Raw genomic sequence first — 23,234 nt, forward strand, 5'->3', positions numbered from 1 at the left:
TACTGAAGAATGAATTTTTATCATTTTAAATTTATCAACAATGTTGTTCTTTTTTCCTTCCATTTTCAATGGTAAATCCCAACTGCTGGTAAATCCCAACTGGTAAATCCCAACTGCTCCAATTAATCTGACATATAATTAGTTTACTAATGACAGGAAAAAAATATCTTCCAGTATTTTCATTTTAACAATTATAATAAAACTGCTTAGTTATATTATAGAGTAATAGGCAATTAATGATTTTGGGGGGAAATAAAAAATATGTATATACATTATCCTGATGTCTAGGCCAAAATATATCTAACAACAAATTTTCTTGATTTTTATTACTCATAAAAATAAAGGAAAATATATTGCAAGTATTTTCTTTCTAGACAATTTCAATTAGAAAATAATAGTTTAATGAAAACAATACAGTGGTTCATGTGACTTGACTGATGGAGGCAAGAGAAGTAATCAAAAGTTGATAGACAACATTCTGTCAAATACAGCTAAAGAATATGTGCCTAAATGACACTATTTATAGGCAACAGATTGATTTTTATACATCTCAATTTTATCGTATATTCAAGGAAAACACAGGTAAATAATGACCATAAGTTGTAGTTAAGAACCCCTTCTTTTGGCTTGCAAAATGTAGCCTTTGGACTTAATAATTCCCCTACTTTTCACAATGACAGAGTATCGCAGCAGCCACAGTGGTACCCACTCATGTGCTTGAATGTCAGGAATGCTTTCCTGAAGAGCTTCTTGGAAACTTGCTTCAGAGAGCAGTTCTTTTGGATCATTATGAGTCAATAACTGTATGTCAAACTGTTTAGCAAATGCAGTTATATCAGGTGGCATCACGCAGCAAGAAGCAAGATTTTCTTGGTTACTATTTGGTTTTACCTGTGCCCACTGATAGAGCTGCTCCAACTGTGTTTTATCTAGATCTGAGGTACCTATAGCAACAATCTTCTTGCTTTGAACTAAGTTTTCTAATTCCTCCCAATAAGGCTGTAAATGCTCCAAGGAAAGATTAACTCCATCTTCAATAGGAGGTGATGCAATGATCACAGAATCCAGTTGTGCAACTCCAAGGACTGAACAGGCCATGTCAATTGCATTCCTAGTTGATGATGAAGAATTTGATCCTACAATGAACAGTTTTGCAGAAACTTTCATTTCTTCTCTTTCACCAGGATTTATCTTTTCTACTGCATGAGATACAGTACACTCCAAGACATCTGGAAACTCCCTGACCAAATCTGGGCTGATTTGGGAACTCCACTCATTCAAGGTCTTTTGGATACAATCTCGAAGCTGTGCAGTGAATGGATGACTACTCACTGGCTCAGGAACAGTCAGCAACAAAGGGGTTACAAGTGCATACTTCCAGATTAACATCTGCCACCTCCAACTAACTGGTGATCAGTCTCCTCGCTGTGCGTGGAAGGGCACTTCTTCCGCAGGCGGCCCCAGTTCAGCAGGTCCCCAGTCTGTAGGTGCAGGGTGCGGGCCCGCGCCAGGAGCGCCCCGGCCGCGCGGCTGTCAGTGCCCAAGGAAGCGGCTGCCAGAGGAGCCAAGAGGTGACGGGGCGGGCGGGAAGGCGGCTATCTCGTAGGACGCGGTTCCCGAGGCTGCAGGAGCGAGCGCGAGGCTTTTGACCCGCGTGGCGGGAGCCCGATGTGCGCTCCGGCTGGAGGAGGCCGGACGGTGGCGGAGCGGCGGCCCGGGATAGAGGCGCTGAGGCTGCGGCTCCGGCTGCTGCGTCTCTGGCGTCTGCTGCCGCCGCCGCCGGAGAGTTGACTCCAAACTGTGGAAGCTGTTTCCTGGAAGACAATCGCAAAAATTTCATTCTATCACCCTGCAAGCATTTCTACCCTGTGCAGACATTCGTGGGTCTGAGACACACTTAAGTACATGCAGCCTCACAGACCCAACCCCCAGCCAGGTCTCCTTTCTTACCATGGAGCCAAGCTTTCAGTTCCAGCTCAGACTCTTCTCTTTCAGCTTCATTCAGAATTCATGAAAGCATGAAAATGGAGTCTCAGATGCACAACAATGACACTTGTTTTCTTTTTTCAAAAACAGATCTCTCCCTTTTTGGTAGTATATTTTGTACTCCTGCTGATTTGAACTGGTATCAGAATCAGCAGCAGATTCTTAATTCAGATAAAGCTTTTAAAAAGGGATCTGAGGGCATGAAATAAAGGAAAAATTACTGGAGAAAAGTCACAGACACCTTGTGCCTAAATAGAAGTTCTCTGTTAATTTTTGATGCTCACCCATGCAGAACATTGCAAATTAGTGGCTTGGTCAAAATTTCCATGTTCAACTATTTGTTCAGTAAAACAAGAAAGCTCTTAAAAATAAAATTAATCTGAAGAACTGTACCCTAAGATGTAAACTTGAATGACATTTTGGAAAGATTATATTAGATCATTTATAAAAATAAATTCCTGTGCTATAGAATACTATTTTATACCCACCCCCCAATCACATTCTGGAATATGCACATGAAAGAGTCTCAGGGTGTTCTTTAGCCCTGGCCTCCCTGTGGCATGGCCAACCCTGGAGTGTGACAGGCTCTTCTGTATTTATTTTCACAGAAAAATCAAACACAGTGGATGTAACTTTCAACAAAACTCATTTCAAGATGAGAAAATTCCTCCAGAAAACTTAAAAAAACTTGCTGAATCTCATATGTGACCCAGCTAGTTTTCTTACATTTAAAAACAATTAATATTCTCAACTGTGTTTTTTGGTTAGGAATACAGTGCTTTATTTCCATTTGAATATTTGCATAATTCTCAAATAATGATGCCTAAAATATTTTGATGTTAACACAGATTATAAAATCTGTGGCATATCAAACATAAAAACTGCCACTGATGAGAGTTTTAATTATGAATAATTGTAAGTTGACTTTCTGCAATAATAGGTCTGGCGCTCTACAAAAACTTTGAAACATAGAAATGTTTCTAACAATCCTAAAGCAGCAGGTTCTGATTTTTCTGGATCATGTTCTAGCAAAGGCTACAGGAACTCTGCAAATTTTTGTTTTATTGATTTTTTTTTTTTTGGTATTTATTTCCTCCTTTCAATTTTGTTGCTTTCTGCTCATAGTTTTGTCATTTTTTTTCCATTTTCCATGACTTAGGTGAATTTTTCTCCTGATTTTCTGGTATGTTCAGGGAGAAATTTAGGTTGTTGAGTTGAGAACATTCTTTACATTTAGCATAAGCATTTAGTACCATAAATCTTCCTCTTAGCCCTAAATTTAATAAGCTGTGTTTCCTTCTTATTCAGTGCTATGATTTTTTATTTACTTCTTCTAGACCTCCTCTTCTACACATGGATTTTTTTTATAAGTGTATACTTTAATTTTCACATATTTAGAGATTTTTTGTTGTCCTCTGTTGATTTCTTCTTTGATTTCTTGAGAGTGAGAGAGCACATTCTGTATGAGTTCCTTTCTTTAGATGTGTCAAGCTTTGTTTTATGGTCCAGGATGTGGTCTCCCTTGGGGAATATCATGGGCACTTGAGAAAAGTGAGCATTGTGCTGTTGTTGGGGAGAGTGTCAACTGGATCCTGTTGCATAATAGTGTTGTTCACATCTTCCATGTCCTTTTTCATTTTCTGTCTAGCTGTTCTGTCAGTAGCTGGTTAGAGTTCATTGACACCTCCACTTCTGTTGTGGGTTTCCTGTCTTCTCTTTAGCATCACCAGTTATTATTGTTGCATGCATTCTAAGGGGCTGGTGCATGGTGCATACATATAAAGTATCATTACATCTTCCTGGAAGATTGACATTATTCTTTCCCTTTCCCAATTTTTTTTATTTAATGTTTATCAGATACTAAATTACCACTCCACCTACTCCTTCTGTTTCTCCTCCTCTTCCACCACCCCAGTTTCTTATTCTTCTTCTTCTTTTTTATAATGATAGATGGTATATTTTTTTCCATCAGTTTACTTTCAACATATTGAGGCTATGGAATTAAAATTGGGTTTCCTTTTCATTCTTTTTCTCTGTTATTCCAATTGCATAGTCTCTGTTTTCTTACTTCTCCCTTCTCCACTCTACTCTTGAACGGATCCAGGTTTCTTTGAGATTATCTTTTTTAGTTTCATGATTCCCACTGGTTCTTTCCTGCTACTTATGGTATCTCACAGTTTTTGTATTTTCTTCTTTCACACCCATTTCTAATTGTTTAATGTTTGTTTTATGGTGGCTGCTCCTAATTTCTTTCACATAAGGCTGACATCTGGCTCATCTTGGTGTTGACATCAGTTGTTTAATTTTTTCTCATTTAGGCTTTGAATTTGGAGGGTCCTAATATGATGGTGATTTCTATTTTGTCCTGTATATAAGTTGCCTACTATGTTAAGTGACTCTGGGTCCTATTGAAATCTTTTCTTGTAGTGGGAAGACACCCTGTTGTGGCTTAGCATGTGGTCTTGCCCTATTTTGTGGACTTTGGCTCCAAAGATGACTTAATTCTAAGAGCCTTTATGCCATCTTTGTGTTCTGCTTTGTTTCTCATGTTACTGAGACTCTCACTGGTCCCCATTGGTCTCTGCTGGTTCTTACTGAAAAGGTAAAGAAGATTCTCCACACCATAATGGCAGATGTCTTTTAGAAGGGAGGGATGTATTGTGATCCCCTTACAGTGTCCCTCAGGGGGTCAAGTGTCACGGGTAGAAGAGAACTCTCAGGCTAAGAGAGACCAAGGGGCTTCCTATTCTGGACTGTTTTCTGCGTTCCCCAGTCAAGCACCACCACTTTTGCACCGTGCAAGTCTGCTATCGCTTCTATGACAAACGACCTCACAGTGTGTTGAAACAATACAATTTCTCTTACTTTTCTGAAAGTAAGAAGACTGAAATTGGTCTCACTGGGCTAAAATCAAGGCCTCGATTCCTTCTTAGTCCCCTAGGGTAGACTTCATTTTCTTGCTTTTCCAGGTTCTAGAAGCTGCCTGGTTCCTTGACTAGGCCAGCATTGGATGCTCAAGTCTCTCTCATGCTGCGTCTCTGACTGGACTCACCCTCTCCCACTAATAAGAACACTGATGACAACACCAAGCTCATGTGGGCAAACCAGGATAATATCACCCTGTTAAGTCAGCAATTTAACAATCTTAATGCTATCTATTTAAAGCTATCTACTTCTTTAATTTTGCCTGCAATATCACTTGGTGTATTCACTGGTTCCAAGGTGTCTTCATCTATGCTGTGGTGACACAAAAAGATACCACAGACTGGGTGATTTATACTGAACAGAAACTTATTTGGCTCACAATTCTGCAGACTGGGAGGTTCAAGATCAAGGGCCATGGTGAGTGAAGGCTTTCTCACTGCTGGAAAGCATCATCACATGAGTGAGAGGGGGAAAGGTGCCAAAAGCTGCTTTATAATGACTCCGCCTTGGCAGTGAGAGCATGCACCCACCCTGCAGAGCCTGTGACCAAGCCCCATGCTTAGGTTCCAGTGGTTGGTACTGTCCCATCAGGGATTTCCAAAACATGAACTGTGGGGACACTTTAAACCACAGAACCAGGATTAAGACATGGACATCTCTGGGGTGAGTTATTTTGCCTACATATACATCATCACCCTCTCCAAGCACCTCTTTCCCCTTTGGTGGTCTGGCACCTCACTGTAGAATATAAGAACTTGACCATTATCATTAATCTTCATGGTAGCAAACCCTAGCCAGTATTCTTCTATGTGGAGAAAACATAAAATAGCAACTACTTATTTTAGAAGTAAAACATAAATGACAGAAAAAAATGAAATCCTATAAATTTTATTTATTTATCTCTAAATTATAAATCCCTAGTTTTAACACCCCCATGAAAAACACTATTTAGGGTTATTGTTTTAACATAGGTTATGGAAAAATTTCTTGGCATGAAAACTTTAAAAATACCACTTATACTGGAAAATAAGTTTTATATTTTCTGTTACCTGGTATACTGTCTATTAACATTTCAAGAAGAGATCTTGAAATGTTATATTGCATCATTATATTTTACTGCATTTGATCTAATAAATTCCTTGTTGCCAGCAGTTCTGATGAATTTAAAAAGTTTTTAAAACATTGTTGGTCAATATTAAATGTGTCTTAAATTTACGCTGCCTTGGAAAACAGGCCCAGCAGCTCATTTTACATTGCTGTTGCAAAGAAGACATAATTCACATTTATCTTTGACTTAAGTAAAAAGTATTTAATTGTATTAAATGCAAGTTTTATTTGAACTCTCTAATTGTGGGTTCTGGTAAATCTAATGCCAGTACAGAATGGCTAGCAACACTCTTGATGTGCAAAAAGACTTAAAGATACACTAAGAAAAAGATGAGGGTTAGAAAAATAGCCAGATTGTAAGTTGGAAACAGAAAGTTGCAAACTGCCTATTTAAGCAAGAGGATCTAAGCTGGGTGCTTTGTGGCATCCTGATATTCAAGGGATCAAAACATTTTGTCGGGGAATTTAAGTTCATTCAGTTTAGGTATCCAGGCAGGCACATCAGAACCTCTGATAATCTGAGGGCTAAATGCTAGGCAGAGGGATTTGAAGGAACTGGGGTTTCAGGGCACCCAGCCCTTCCTTGAGGAAGCAGCCGCAGGCCCCAAGATGCTGGGGGTGATCCATGCTGGTGGAGGTTGCACACAGTGGGTCACCAGGGGGTTCTGGGCCTCCTCAAAGGTCAAGAAAATGTTCATTGAGATATTTAAAGCTATTGCAGAACCTTTAAGCCAATGCTTACATAACAAGCATTTGGCACCCAAACCAATGTTCAGCTCCAGAAGAAAAACTCTGGGCTACTAAGATCTTTTATTTGTAGTAATATTTATTAAGTAATGTGGAGCTCCACAGTCCCAGAGAGAAAATGTTTGACTTCAAAAATCCCGAACTCCACAACACTTCACCTTTGTGAGGCCTCCTACCTCTCAGCTCTAAGGGAAAATCCAGACAGTCCCCTCTTCCCAACAAGAAAATGACATTCCCACAACATACACATCATAATGCCACCAAACATGAAAATTTCAACAAGCTCTTCTTTATCCACACTGAATCTGTGATTTTGAAATATGTTCTGGTAGATATGTTATGGATCGCGAAATGGCAAACACTGCTCTGAAAGGTGGGCCTTTCTTGTGAAAATGGGGCTCACAAAGTATATTGACTTCTGTGCTAAGAGATGCTGAAAGGCTCCATGGAGCAAATATGGGGAAGCAGCAAGTCCAGCAGCACCTTCTGCAGGCTGATGGCCAGTGCACACTGTATGCAAGTGAGAGGCCCGAGGCTGGGCAGCTGTTCTTGAGCTGGCCCTACAGGCTCAGCCTCCTCAGGCTGTACCTCCAGGCTCACAAAGCAGAGGGGAACTCCTCTCTTTGCCCACCTACCACACTCTCCTTGTGGGTCCACTCACCTGTAAGGACAGCTGTGATGCCCACCCTGGCTGTTACTCTCTAACCAGGGAGAGCGAAGCCCCTCTTCCTCCACAGAGGTGAACACTGCCTCAGGACAAAAATAAAGTTGTCTCCAAGAGAAGATGAGGCTGTTGGGGACTTGGTAACTCATTAATTTTTCTTGGTTTGTGCATTTTTATCAGATTAAGATTAAATATTCTTTGGCTGCACAAAAACTACCCATGATCAATTCAGCCCACTGGGTGGGGGGCCTTCCTTTGCCAGGGCTTCCCTTATCATCTATGTGAACTGTTTCTTCCACACCAGCAACATTTATGTACAAGATCAGGGCCCATCCAAGGACAAAAAGAGCCCAGCCAAACCCAGTTTTCAAGAGAAGTGTCAATGCAATTGACAGGCATTGTGAAATACATTAAATATTGACATTGTCTAAATAAATGCTGTCAGTCCATGCACAAACACTCTAAAAAAATTGCACTAGACACATATGATTAGGGTATTTATAAAAGTGTTAATTCACATCCACTGCACACTTGCACTGGGCAATCAGACACAAGACAAAAGTTGTTCATTGGACAGGAATCCTTGTTCCCCTTTGTTGGTGCTCTGCTCTGGTGCCTGCTTCCTCCACACCTTGTAAAGTTCTTCACTGAAGTTCATAGTGGAAAGAGGGCCCCATATATGGCCCCACACACACCTAACTTATCCCTGCCCCTTGCAAAGACCATTTGAGTGGAAGTGCCTTGGCAGTGACAAGTGCCGCCCCTGAGTCAGGGAGGACTGGCTTATATTCTGACCCTGACACTTGGTAGGTATGAAAGGCATCTTTTAGGCAAATCCAAATTTTGCATCCAAAATATGTGGAAAGCTGCTGTTCCATTGGGCTATTGGAAGGATATTTGAGACACTAGATGGACAGGCTCTACCACATGGCCACCTCTGAAATGTGTTTTTCAGCTAACATCACTATTCTTTATAAAAAAAAGTCACAATGAATTTTTTCAAATAGTAGCAATTATTATTAAAAATAAGTTTTACTCTGCAATGTTGCTGTGAACTTCTGAAGAAAGAGGACAGACTTTGTTGTAAATGCTGGTCCCAGCACAGCATTGTTCATGGAAATGGGGTTTAAAGTGTACTGGAAACATTGCTACAAAAAATAAAAACAAAAAAATAGCATATACTTTACATAATGCCTTTAAAATTAGTGAGCTGGCCCAGAGAGTGCATGTACTTATCTAATCAAAATATATGCAAAATTTTAAGAGTAGTCGGACCCCAAACTAACCTAATGTGACACTTGGACTATTGCAGAATTGGAAAATTGCTATTTTTTCATTATCAAAACATAATGCTCATATTTTCTCACTTGCTTTCTCTCCTCCCTGCAACTGCCTCTTCTCAAACCAAGTGGCAAAATAAAGATTTGAAAGTGCCCACTGATGGGGACACAGTTATCTCCTTTGTCAATCTATGCTTTTCTGCAGATTCACAGTCTCTCAAGTTTGTTTACAAAATCCTACACTTGTTTTCTCTGGATTAACAACAGCTTTCCCTTTGATGTCTTGCCTTGTGGTGTTCCCGTTAGATTTAGCAACTGGATCTCTGCAGAGAAGAGCCCAAACTCATGACATTCCTAGTGTGCTTGGTATAAATGCACTTTCAATGGCCAATTTTGGGGAAACTCCAATAGCTGACAAATCACTTGGAACCCTTGCTCCACTATGTGTTCTCATTGGTAGTTGGGCTCTTTTACTTCTCTCCACCTCTCTGGCTGCTACTCTTACAGCATCAGAGTCAGCACATCTGAATCAGAAGCTGGGAGGAGAAATGGGCTGGTAAATGAACGAAAGGTGGCAGACTGGTCCACATGTCTGGGAGAGCTTAGAGACACTGAAGAAAAATGTAGCTATATGTCTTTTGTGTGTGGCAATATATGAGAGAAGCCAGAGGAGGGAAAAATATGTGTGTGTGTGTGTGTGTGTGTTATATATATATATATATATATATATAGTATTTTGCTATCTCCACACTAAAACAACTGCATAAGTAATGTAAGCACTGCTAAGTCACCAGGGGACCAATTATTAATCTCTATGTTTCTATTAACACAAAAGAGAAGGAAATTGTTTTACCTCAAAATGTTACCCCAAGGAAGTCATTTATTAATTTGGGGTTTTCATTTCCTCTCCTCTGATATTCCAGTGGTCATTTTCCCAGTAATTAAGCAAAGACAAAACTTTCCTTAGAACTGAAAAGTATATCAAGACTCAGAGGTTTCCTTACCCACAGCAGAAAGTCATATGGAAACATTCCTGTTTATTACAACCTGGTTTCTTGAGACAAAGATGGAATTTTTTGTTCTTGAAATTTGTAGGATTAACAGAAAATGGATATGATTTCAATACCTGGTAGATGCAAAAGTCTATGCCAGTTACAATTAGTGGAAAGTAGGAGAAAGTCTTAGAAAGCCCAGAGAGCAGAAATTTAGGATATTATTCCAGCATGAAATGGGAGTAGTCTCCAGTAAGTGTCAATGTGCTTTACCCAGAAAAGCAGAAGCTGTTAAGATGAGAATCAGTTTGTAGATACAAAGAGAAGTGAGAGTTGAGGTGAGGTGATAGATATGCTGATCAGTTTGATGGTGTGATCATTCCACAAAAGTGTATGCATATTAATATCACCACATTGTACACCTTAAACACCATAAACCCTTTTTATTTGGCAATTATCCCTGGAATAAGAAAAGTGAAAACATGTTTTAGAAGCATTAGTATTTTAAACATAATGCCTGGGAGCTCCAATCTGCAGTGTCTATAGCATCCTGACCTTCAGGAGGGAGCAATATAACTGCAGAGAGGCAGGCAAGGCCCTTTAACCCACTGACCTCTCTTAACCTACTTGTTAGCCTGGCTATATACAGGCCCAAAGAGTCTCTGATCAGTGCCTCTGGGAAGGGGTGTCAAAGGTCAGAGGCACGTTCCCTCATCATCATTATTCTCAATTATTCTTCATTCAAAGCCACTTTCTCTTTCATTTTGAGGAAGGGCTCCTAAAATGATTTTCAGGACTCTGAAGGGTGATGATCCATCCAACCCTGACTTTCCTCACCACCTAGATCCCAGAATCTCCCAGACCAAAGATGACAATATGCAGCAAGAACTGAAAAGAGAAACACAGCAAGGAACACAGGGTCTACTGGCACACACACAATCTGCTTGAGCCCAGCAGCAGCCCTGCTCCTTTGCTGGGCTCCCAGGTAACAGGGCAGAGCAGGTCAATGCATGGCCTTTGCCATCCAAGTAGGAGCTTCTACAGTCACTAGCCCTGGAAGCTGAGGCAAGTATCCAATTCTAGAAGCTTTAATTTCCTCATCTGGATAAGAAGGATAATAATAGTTTCTATTTCATAATTCATGCAGAAGGTGAAATAGAATGAATCGTGTGTAAATCTCAAAATAAATGTTCAATACTTGTTAACTATTAATATGATAATTTTAGCATATTTTAAAATCTTTCCTTAGAGATAAATATATGGTCATAGTATGAAATTTGGTATATAAGGAAAAGTGTAGAGAGAAGAAATTTCTAGTCATCTCCCCAGCTCCAGCTCTGCACTGTTAAACTTTACGAGTATTGCTAGTATTGCTCTTCTGTCTTTTATCTGGGCAGAGATGTGTGTGTGTGTGTGTGTGTGTGTGTGTGTGTGTGTGTATGACATTGTGGATTAAACCAAGGACCACTGAGCTACATGCCTGGCCCTTTTCATTATTTATTTTGAGATAGGGTTTTATAACAAAGCTTTCCTGGAGGTAGCAATCCTTCTGCTTTAGCCTGCTGAGTAACAGGGCTTACAGGTATGCACCACCACACCCAGCATTCTTATGATTATGATCATCTCACAATCATAAGAACACCATTCACTTTCCATCAATTAGTTTCTGAACCCTGAGCTCAAAACCTGATGTAATGTATTTCTAATCTTCACAGAAATTCTGTGAGGTACTATGGTCCCCACTTTTAGAAGAGGAAACTAAGAGGCAAAACTAAGGGATTAAGAGGCTAGACAATGGGCCCCAAGCTGCACAGCCAGTAGCTTCTGAGCAGAGTTCTTCTGAGTAGGAAGCACAGGCTCTGCGCATAAAGATAAGCTGTGAGGGTGGCCTCAACTGCTGCCTTTCTCTCACCATTCTCAACTCTACCAAAGGAAGAGAACTGCCGGTGATAAGGATGTCAGAATCATCCACATCATGGTCCTTTTCTGTTTCCAAGCTTATCCTCTCCCAGTGTTGCTTCAGACCTGAGCAGTCACCTCTTCTCACTTTCATCAAAGCCCTGTGACCCTGTCAAATTTGAAGTAGAATCTACCAGTTACTACCCTCTATCCCAGATGGGAAGGTGCTTTTCTGAAATTCCCCTGCAGAGATAACAAAAAGACAAGCTTTGCCTCTAATTACTCTTGGCCTTTTCTTCTCCTTCTCCTTCTCCTTCTCCTTCTTCTTCTCCTTCTCCTTCTTCTTCTTCTTCTTCCAGTTAGCTTAAAATAAAACATGAAGCAAAACCTTTAGTTCCACTATTCAACTACAACAGTGAATTTTCAAGCTGTAGGTTAACTGACTTCATGTTTATTGAACTGTATCAGTGATAAAAGTTCAAGCACTCATTTCTGGCCCCAGGCCCTAATGTGGGGCAGTTATTCAAACACAATTGAATTATGTTCCCAGGGAACTCCTTCCTGCTGAGGGCCACTAATGATTCAAAGGTAAGAAAGATTTGTTTTCCCTAAGTCCATTAGGAGAACAAGCCATTCACCCAACAGTATAATGCAGCTTGGAGATGGAGACTGTGTCTCATTTATGCCTGAAGAAAATAATAATGATGATTGTTCCCATTTAATACACATTCATGTTTCAGACTCTGAGCTGGATCCTTTTCTTAAGATTATCACATTTCATCTTTTTACAACCTATGGAAAGGGAACTGTTAAACCCTATTTTACAGAAAAGTAAAATGGATTCAGAGATTAGTAAGTGGCAAGGCTGAATTCACACCAAAAAGCACCTGCTCCTCTGCCAAGCCTGAGCTCTGCACAAATTATATTACAAATAATTGGTACATCAATCAGACAATAATGAATGAACAAAAATCTAGCTAATGATACTTTAACCCATGAAGTATTAGTGGCCCCAGAACTCTGCAGAATAGGTAAGGTCCATCCTTGAGGATATCTGAGGCTCTCTCAATGGCAAGACTCAGCCCTGGCTTTTCCTGCCTGGAGTGTATGGAGTACACAATATAATAAACTGCTTCAGATTGTCTGAGCTCCTCTGGTCTGTTCTCCATCTGATGGGGAGGGGGAACTTTGGTGAACCACAACAACTACCTTGGGTTGTCCTCACAGTTCATTTGAAAAGTGAGGCAGGTCTAAAGATCCAGGCAGACCCAAAAAGGCTGACTTCTGATCCATGTAGAAGAAAGCTCCCTTCATAGACTAAATGCAATATGGAACGGGGGGGCATACCAGCTCTATTCACAGCCACCTGACACCAAGATCCAGAAGTCATCCATACCCTGATGTGCTCTATGGTTTCTGTGCCTGGCAAACAATCCTTTTTTTCTACCCTCCCCACCGTAAAAGACTTTAGGTCTGGCAACCTATTCAGTTCAGACCAGGGCCCAACTTTCCTTTGCTACAAATGAGAGGGGCATCTCAGGTGTAACTTGGAGAGAAACAAACTGAAATTCTGGGCTCTCCCATAGCAGTCTGGTAGGAGAAAGATTCCAGGAAAGGATCAGGGAGATGGAATCATGACATAGTACAGCAAAGGTGCATAATGTCTGCTAATGTTACAGCACATTAAATGAAGTTGTAAAATAGTAGGTTAAAGTTAGGCCATAACACAAGAAGTATGAAAAGCAAGGTGCCATTTTTCAAACAAATTAGTTCATTATATGAATTATAAGGCTTAGGCTGATTTAGCGTGTTGGTCTCCAATGAGGCTGCTGTCCCCCACCCCCCACATCTTTCAAAGTTCACCCCAATGAGCATGAACTCCAGTTTACTAATACCAATTCTTGATTGAGTCCTTAATATACTTCAGGCCCACAAACATGATTTCTTATCCTTCCACCAGTTCTACAAGCTGAGAATCTTGTCTCACTTCACTGAAGAGGAAACTGACATTCAAGGGAGTTGACTGATTTGACCACAGCAATGATTGACTTCAATGGGGGAAATTATGGTCCCTACCAGTTAAAACCATCTGACTTTTTTTTTTAAATCACAAAAGCAAAACCAGAGAAGATCCCTTTGATCAGATTTTCTGCATGGGATGAGGAAACAGATTTTCTTCCTGGGGCAGCAAGGCAATTGTTGCTTTTCTCAGCTCTCTCAGGAGAAATAGATGGTTATTTTTGAAAATGGAGGAGGGAAAAAGTACCTGAAGCCTGGATGCATCTTGCAAGCTTAAAAGAGAATTAAGACATAGTGAGAGAATGGAGAAGAGGGCACGTAAATATTCATGAAGGGCTCACGTTTTGTTTTTGTTTTCCTGGCAAACAAGCCAACACCATAATAAAGAGAAATACCCAGAGTGCATCCCAAAGTATCAAAACACAATGTGGGGAACTGGACTGGGGAGCAAGAGGCAGATGACCACAGACCTGGGATCCACAGTAAGCGTGCAGACCTACTAGCAGGAGACAATCTCCAAGGCTCTTGCAACCCAGTAGATCCAAAGGAATTCCTAGGTGAAAGGGACAAGAGATAAGGCAGCAGGGCCCCACTCCCTTAAATCTCAATCTCTCTCTCTCTCTCTCTCTCTCTCTCTCTCTCTCTCACACACACACACACACACACACACACACACACACACACATTCTGAAATATATCTTCAAAACAATAAGGGAAATACCAAGTACAGAATCAGGGGCTTTCTACCACAGAGACAATTCCTAAAGGGAAGCAGGGAGGAGTGGGGGTGAAACAGCAGTGCCTAGGAGTGAGGTCTTCAATCCTCCCTTACCAGTTTCAGGGGGGTGTTACTCTGTACCCAGCGCCACAGCATCATGTCCATCTGACTTCAGGGCAGGAGGGAAGGGGGATAGGAAGAAAGGGGAATCAGGGGGAGAAGCTGAATCACTGGCCTGCCTGCAGGCAAGGTCTGGTCATGCAGTTCCGGTCCCTCCCGGGTGGTCCTCTCTGCAGCAGCCCCTGTGGGCATTCTGGGCACTGGGGCAGACCAGACATGGAGTCCTGAGCCGCCCAGCTCTCTTGCCTTGGTCATGCACTCCCTTGCCTTGGTCATGCACTCCCCGCCTGTCTCCCTGCCTCAGCCAAATCAAACAAACTCCCTCTGAGACCCAGCACTGGCTCCTCATGGCACAGAGGCAGCTGGGGCCCTTGAATGGGGGCAGAGGGGTCAGAGGCCAGAGGAACTCTGCCCCCTTGCTGGCCTGAAGCCACCCAGCGGGACCACTGGCGTTCAGTGGGCCGGTTGGCCACTGTCTAGGGTTGGAGGGAAGTGGGAGAGATGGTCGCAGCTAAGAGGTACTGAAGTCTTCGGAGGAGGGCACAGGTAGGTCAGACAGCCTTGGGCAGAAGGGAGAGGTAGGATCCCCAGAGGGACTTTGGTTGCACAGACTGTCTTCCTGGTCCTCTGGGGTCCTCAACCTGGACACTCTCCCTTGCAGTTCCCAACCTGTGCTCAGCTCTATCAGGTTTTTTTCAGTACCAAACTCTCCCAAGTAGTTCCAAAGAGCCACTCTGGGGCCACTGCCCCCAAACACCTGGAACTGTGGCTGTAGGATGGATGTTTGAGCACAGGTACACACAGACACATACACACACACACACACACACACACACACACACACACACACACACCCTGCGCTATCTCACAAGCCACAGACACAGCAATATTTATTTCATGCTATGTGAAGGACAGAGCTTGTGTGTTTTCAAACACACCTGGCTGCTGCCAAAGAAAGGACATCCGTGGCCCTGGCAGGAGGAGGAGGGGACAGGACATAGGAGGCCGCCTTGTGACCTTTGTTTCCTCTTCAGTCTCTTCCACCTCCTGCAAGCTGCCCTGTGCCTTTCTCTGATATTTTGAGGAACCAGGCACTCTTCTCCCCCACTTTTCTGTCTAACTCTTGACCTGGGTCCAACATCCTTTAACCTGACAGTGATCCTCCATGACCTCCCAAAACTTTTAGTATCCTGACAAGCATCAGAATTCTTTCAGTTCTCCAAAGCAAGAGGCCACTGGCCACCCAGACCACAGTGCTTGTCTCTGATTTGGGCAACAGTGACATTTGGGGATAGAAATCCTGGCTCTCTCTTGCTGATAAGAGCTATGATGGGAACTTATAGAGTTGCCTTATATTGTATTCAGTAGTAGGGGCAGTGATAAAATGGGTTTCAATCCTTTTAAAAGTGATCTTTTAAAACATTCTAATAAAATAAAAATGTTGTCACATTACATACGTTTCTCAGGATTTTATTTCCCTTCATAGTTAAAAAATCTTCAGTTTTCTATGACCTACAGGTTAATCTCCCATTTTCTGCACCTTGTCAGCTCTGCTCCAGTTTGCAACAGTGGCTCTCTTTCTTCTCAATCATAGAAAAATCCTTCCCAGCTTAGGATGTGCATCTGATAGTCCCTCTACCTGAGACACTGTTCCCCTAGGCCTACCTATGATCTCATTTTAAACATCACCTACTCATAGGAACTTCTGACTTCTAGTGCAGCAAACTTTTCCTACTCCTTACTATTTTTCTTCTCTCCTTTGTTCTGCTCACTGTGTTAACTAAGCCAACTTTTGTTCTTATTTATTTTCTGCCTTATCTAACTAGATGACAAATTCCAACAATCTTGACCAATTTGTTGCCCCACTGTGTCCTCATGCCTGGAAAAGTGGAGCTCAATGTGACTGTCCCACTGTTTCATATAGCTTCATCAGCAATTAGGACTGAGCCAGGCCCAGACATCCTACCTGAGGCCCAACAAAGAAATGTATGGCCCTACAAGACTGAATGGCTACAAGGAAACCTTCTTTGTGCACCTCTGTCTCTGGAGATGGAAACATAGGGAGAAATTTTGAAGTCTCAAGAGAAGTCTCAAGGGACACCTTAGGGAACATGTAAGGGGAGAGCATGTGTCATTTGAAAAAAACATTTTATATTAAAATATATATTTAGAAACCAAATTCTAAAATAACTATTTTTCCAAAAATAAAGCTTGACTAAATCTTATTGGCTAAAAGTGCCTCATTCTATTTTGTACCATAAAACTGTCTAGTGCTTTTTTTTAAGGGGTCCCTTTGTGTTGGGTAGGAAGATGTAGAGTTCAAAGCCTCTGGTTGTGTGAAAATGCTGCAAGATTTGGTCCCTGTGTGCTCTCTGGGGAAGCATTTATAGGGTCATTGTGCTTTCAAGGGTAGCCAGAGCATTAAAAACCGCACACCTCCAGGAAGGCACTGAATGGACAATTAGTTTTCAATCAAAATTTTTAATGGTGAAAGACAAAAAGTACCATTCATGATGCAGAGGAACGGGGAGGTAGGGAGGGAGATATAATGGCACCTGCCCTCATTTTAATTGAAGGGAATAAAGCCTTGTTCTTCAGACCTCACACATTTCAGACCATAGTGTCCCAGCTCACTTAGCAAATATTCCTTATGAAGCATTTTTACCCAGGTATGTCCAGGGAGTTGAGAGTAAGAAAGAGACCTATTCTGGTGTGTGATTGTACATGCATATGTGTGTTCCTACCATGTACACATGCAGTCCAGTAGGAAGAAAGACACTAACTGTTGCACTTAATGTAACAGGTACTACAAACAAGTGCCACACAGTATACAGTGGTACATAAAGGAAACGCTATGCACAAGCCTGGGAGCATGGAAGGGTGTCACAGAAGTGATACTTGCCTGCATCTAGAAGGCTGAAGGAATGTCCAACAAGAGAAGCAAAGCACCTTAGGAAGGTGGAATAGCATGTACCAGGTTGCACAGAGGTGAAAAGGTATGACAGGTTTGGTGTGACCAGAATTTAGAAATCAAGTGAAAGAAGTTGAAGCTTCTGGGCAGGCTGGAGCAAACAGGTTCTTACAAAGGGAGTTCTACCTTTGATTCTTATAAAACAATTTATCCAAGTTCTCCTTTCATAAAACCCTGTTTAGTAGTGGTGAGAGGACAGCTTTGAAAATATGAAGGCTATGGGAGGGACACGGATTAGGTGGCTGCTGAAATCACAGGAGGCATGCAGTAAGAGTGTATGAAAAAGACAATTTTCATCATCAATTGACATCACCAGCCAGCCACTGCTGCATGCTCCAGGAAGCTCCAAAGGAAAAAGCTGTGAGTTCACCCAAGCAGGTGTCAGGGCACTGAAGATTTGCAGACAAAAGTGGCTCCTTTAAACATCCTTGAGAGTTATTCCACATCCAAGCTGCCTCTCTCTATACCTTTCTGTTCTTTCAACCCATCTCTGTAATCTTCCACCAGAACTTGCATGTGGCTTAGGGGGAAGAGCTCAGCCTTGTTGACCATAATGCTTGTGTTGATCTGCCCTGAAGTGCCTCCTGGCTGTTGGCCTCTTTCAGCTCATAGCCTTCTAACCCATCCCCTGGGCCTGACAATTTGATGCTCACCATTGTAGGCAGTGACTCTTCCTCACCCCAACCTTGGCCCCTCTCCCGAGTGTGACCCTTCAAGGAAGTCACAAGGTGGGGCCCCAAATCCTGGTATTGTGGGAAGGACCCTGGAGATTGTATCTGCCTTTTACTGGCTGAACAATACTCCAGACTGCTCCATCCCCAGCATCCAAGAGATCTGTCCCTTGTCACTCAGTACTCACTTATTTCTGTGTCTGTCTTCCCTCCTATAAACCTCTCCAAATTTTCATCACCTTCCCAGCTGTGGTAGACACGTGACAAATATCTCCTGAATGAGAGTTAGAGTGCCCTTTTTGCTCCTTAAGGCAGAATGAAGAGGGGAGGAGATCAAGCAGAAAGCCGAGCCTAAAGCCTGGCATCTTGAAGGTGCCACTGCTGCTCCCTTGGGAAACAGCTGCCCAACCAAAGGCCTGCTTTTCCTCTTCTGGAACCAATGATCTATATACTTCCTTTGCACTGCAGATCCTGCAAGGCCAGCTCCTGTCTGATAAACTAATTTGTGTCCAACTGTTAATAGCTTAATGTGTTTCCCAGAGAAGTCACTTCAGTTTAACAGAGGTCTTCTACTCTTCCAGCCAAAGCAATGGCTAATGGGAGATGTTCAGACATGGTGGGGGCAGCCAGGGGAACTTCAGACAAAGTGGGCTCTCTAGACTTCTTCAAATGCACTATGTGGTCTGAGATGCCTTTTCACCCACGCATGAGGGGGAATGTCAGCTTTTACAAGGTCTTGGAACAATAGCAGAAGGATCTGCTGTAGTGTGCCACCCCAGCAGGGAGGAGGGAATAAGCCAGATAACCTGTTCTAGGGAGTCCTTATTTCTCCTACCCCAGATAACTGGGCTTGAAGAGTAAAATACTATAGGGGAGTTTCACATCATCTGCCAAATTAGAATCCTAGCCATATTAGTGGATAATGGTAAAAAATAGTGAAGCATACCTTTCATTCCTGAGATAATAGAGGCAACCTGTGCACAGACATTTTTGCAAGGGGCTTAAAGACTTAAAACTTCCCTCCCATTCTAGGAAGGCTCAGCAATCTAGGTCTTTAAGGAAGATGATAGATAAAAATTAAAATAAAAGGCTTGTAAAAGTACACAGCTGGTAGGCTTTTCAGAACCCAAATGTCAAATTGAAGAAAAGTGCTAATCCTTCCTGGACAGGAAAGAACTCTCCTGTGAAGCCTGCTACAGAGAGGTCCTGAGCTCAGTGGGAGCTGTGTCACCTCCACCAGCTTGGAGGTGAATAGGCCCTGCTAAAAGGTCAGCTGGGGAACAATGGCATCTGCAGGGGATTCAAGGCTCTTGGAAGGTTTGAAAATAAGATGTTTGCTTTTCAGGAGGGCAGACCATTTCACACTGTCAACCCAGAAATGAATTGATATGTGCCTAGAAAGGGCAGCGAAGGATTTACCTCCCTCCCTGTGGTGAGCCGTTCCTGCGGACTGTGGTCGCCATTACATGATGGCGCTGGCTCCGTTGTGGTCTGTGAAGGACAACTCCATATCAAAGAGAGTTGGCGTGTTCCCAGCTCCTTATCAGAGAAAGTTGGCGTGTCATTTTCTAGCACCCTGTGAGAAGGGTACACGTGGCAGCTTTGCATTGGGGTTCGAGGTGCTTTATTAAGGCTGGGAGGGGCATCCAATTATTATTCCGGGTAGTAGAAGAATCATTAGAAGAATATCAGGGGCCTGAATAAACTGCTGAAAGAAGATTCCTGAGTCGCGTCTTCCTTGCGGGCAAGGGGGTCGTGACAAGTGGTGCCGAAACCCGGGAGAAAAGAAACAAAGAAACACCCAGGAACCAGAACTTTCAGCAGTCAGGGAGGCGCGCCGGTAAGTCCCAGGTAAGGTGGGACCCGCTGTTAAAAAGCGGAGGCTCCTCTATACATAAAGAGGGAGCATTAAAAGGTACCTGCTCCTCTGTAAAAAGAGAGGGCGTTACATCTCATAGCAATTGCACTCTGTATTTTCGTTTTTGTTTTCTGTGTATGTTCGTTTTGTTTTGTGAACTTTCACTTTCGATTTCTGTGTTTTCTTGTGTTGCGTTATGGGTGCTGTGACTTCAAGTCCACTCCTTCTAGCCCTCGATGGCCTTTTAAGTTCCAAGGGACTGGAGGTGAAACGCAGTACCTTAGAGAAATTTTTACAGAGGGTAGATACAGCTGCACCGTGGTTTGCATTTTCAGGCAGCCTCACTACACCCAGCTGGGATAAATTAGGCAAAGACCTTGACTTTGCTCGTGAGCAGGGCATGCTAGAGGGCGGGGTGATACCCCTCTGGAAGATGGTCCGTAGTTGCCTTACGGATGGCAGATGCCAAGAAGCGCTTGTTAAAGGGCAAGAGGTTTTAGAACAATTACATGAGGAAAAATCAGAAACAACAGAGAGCGAAGTGTCTCAGGAAGAGGGGAGTTTGCGGGGCGTGGAGAACGGGAGGAGACTGTATCCAGATCTCAGTGTGCTGCGCACGCCCCCATGCGAAAGTGGGTCAGAGGCAGAAGACGCTGAGGAGGAGGAGATAAGAACGCTGTCTCGGCAGCTAGGGAGTTTAGGTACAGGGAACAGAGATAAGCAAGGGCTCAAGAACGGGCGGCCTCCCGATCCGCCTCCGTATGGCGGGGGTGTTTCAGGACGAAGTTTCCATGCCCAAACAAAGAGGGCTGCCGCTGCTTTCCTCTGTTCCTCAGGGCTGGCATATCATTGCTATTGACATTAAAGACTGTTTCTTTTCTATTCCTTTGCATCCTAAGGACTCACAGCGTTTTGCCTTCACCCTTCCCTCGTGTAATCACGAGGAACCAGATCAAAGGTTTGAGTGGGTTGTTTTACCACAGGGAATGTCTAACAGTCCTACGATTTGCCAGATGTATGTAGGGAAGGCACTCGCACCTCTCAGACAACAATATCCTTCCATTAAGATTATTCATTATATGGATGATGTATTATTGGCAGCCAAATTAGAACAGTCAGTTTATGAGGCCTATAAAGACTTGGTGAAGTTGTTAGCTCAGTATGGATTACATATTGCACCTGAGAAGGTTCAAACAGGGGATTCTATTCAGTATTTGGGAGCGACGATTGGATATGACATGTTAAAACCACAAAAAGTTACTATAAGAACTCAAGATCTCCAAACTCTAAATGATTTTCAAAAACTGTTGGGAGATATTAATTGGATAAGAGGTTATTTACATATTCCTAATATCGTGCTCCAGCCTTTGTATGCTATTCTTAAGGGTGATCCAGATCTTACTTCCCCTCGTACCCTCACTAAAGAGGCCAGAGCGGCCCTTATAAAAGTAGAAGAAGCTATACAACATGCCACTCTATGCAGGCTCCAGAGTGATAAACCTTTCCAGTTATGTGTGCTTGCCACTATGCGGCAGCCTACTGGAGTACTGTGGCAAGATGGGCCTTTACTATGGATCCACCCACATGTATCCCCAGGAAAATCTTTAGAATACTATCCTGATGCTGTTGCAGCGTTAGCACTTAGAGGGATTCAACAGAGCATTCAATTTTTTGGACAAGCACCTTCTTCTCTTATCATACCCTATTCTAAAGTTCAACTTAATGTTTTGTGTGCTACTCTAGACAACTGGGCTATTCTATGTTGCTCGTTTCAAGGGGATATTGATAATCATTACCCTTCTCATCCATTACTCCATTTTGTTAAAGAGCATCCCATCATTTTCCCTAAAGTAACTTCACCCACTCCAATTCCAGGGGCTGTTAATATTTTTACTGATGGCTCTAAGTCTGGAATGGGAGCTTATGTGATTAATGACTCTCCCCCTGTCCAGCATCAATTTGCTCCTGGAAATCCACAATGGGTAGAACTACAAATTGTCATTGAAGTTTTTAAACAGTGTTCTTTTCCTTTCAATCTCATTTCGGACTCCATCTATGTGGTGCAGGCGCTCAAAATTCTGGAGGCTGTAGGAGCTATTAGTGACACCCATAATGTGTCTGCTTACTTTAATCAGCTTCAACAGCTTATCCGTAGCCGTACTGCCCCCTTCTATCCAATGCACATTCGGGCTCACACCTCTCTTCCTGGCCCGTTATCACAGGGTAATGCCTGTGCTGACTCGGCAACTAGAAGCCAGTTGGTATGCTTGGCCTCCTCCTTAGAAGAAGCTAAATTGTTTCACCACAACTTTCATGTCAATGCTATGACGCTGCGTAGACGTTTTTCCATCTCCAGAGCAGATGCTCGTCAGATAGTATTACAATGTCCCCATTGGGTCACATTTCTTCATCCTCCTACTTATGGTGTAAACCCACGAGGATTGAAGCCATTGGTCGTCTGGCAAATGGACGTAACTCACGTGCCTGACTTTGGTAACCTCAAATATGTCCATGTTTCTATTGACACATACTCTGGAATTATTCATGCTTCTGCTTTATCGGGAGAAAAGGCACGTAATGTTATTACTCATTGCTTAGAGGCATGGGCAGCATGGGGTGCACCTGCATCCCTTAAGACTGATAATGGACCTGCTTATACTGGCAGACAGTTTACATCTTTTTGTTCTACTATGGGAGTACAACTTGCTCATGGGTTGCCTTACAATCCTCAAGGGCAAGGCATTGTTGAACATGCCCACCGCACCTTAAAAAAAACCTTAGAAAAACAAAAAGGGGGAATAGGAGTTGACCACACTCCTAAAGAACGCCTGTCCTTAGCTCTCTTTACCATTAATTTTTTGAATTTGGATATTCATGGCCGCTCTGCGGCCGATAGACATGTGTCCCCTCAGCCCTCTGTGACTGGCTATGTTAAGTGGAAAGATGTTCTTACGGGCCAATGGAACGGCCCTGACCCCGTGCTGACATGGGCACGAGGATCTGTATGTGTTTTTCCCCAGGATCGCACGGAGCCGCTGTGGATCCCTGAACGCCTGACAAGAAGAGTCTCGAGATCTACTAACCAGCAGCAGGAGGTGCCACAACAGTCCCATGATGAGAAGCTTCATTCTGATGAGTGCTCTGGCTCTGATGCTGGTGCCAACGGTACAGATGGCACCAATGCAGTGGTGGGCAGTGGCACGGGCATGGCCAATGCCAATGCCAGTTCATAGTAATTCTAGTGTCCTCCCCACTCTTTTTTCTACCTCATGTGAGA

The 23,234-nt window shown here is 42.9% G+C and overlaps 1 protein-coding gene across 1 annotated transcript in view; it reads right to left on the minus strand.

The window, feature by feature from the left end:
* Window positions 1-301: 301 nt before the first annotated feature.
* The window catches only part of LOC101964258 (glutamate--cysteine ligase regulatory subunit), a 124,686-nt gene continuing 101,753 nt past the window's right edge, over window positions 302-23,234 (minus strand). Inside the window, exons 2-4 of the mRNA XM_078024692.1 lie at window positions 1,651-1,814; window positions 1,404-1,595; window positions 302-1,305 (exon numbers count right to left, since the gene is read on the minus strand). Of these exons, the coding sequence (XP_077880818.1) occupies window positions 607-1,305; window positions 1,404-1,595; window positions 1,651-1,814 (1,055 nt within the window). The 3' untranslated portion in view covers window positions 302-606. The remainder of the gene's footprint in view (window positions 1,306-1,403; window positions 1,596-1,650; window positions 1,815-23,234) is intronic.

This window comes from Ictidomys tridecemlineatus, chromosome 10 (genome assembly GCF_052094955.1).
Source record: "Ictidomys tridecemlineatus isolate mIctTri1 chromosome 10, mIctTri1.hap1, whole genome shotgun sequence".
Taxonomy (NCBI): Eukaryota; Metazoa; Chordata; class Mammalia; order Rodentia; family Sciuridae; genus Ictidomys; species Ictidomys tridecemlineatus.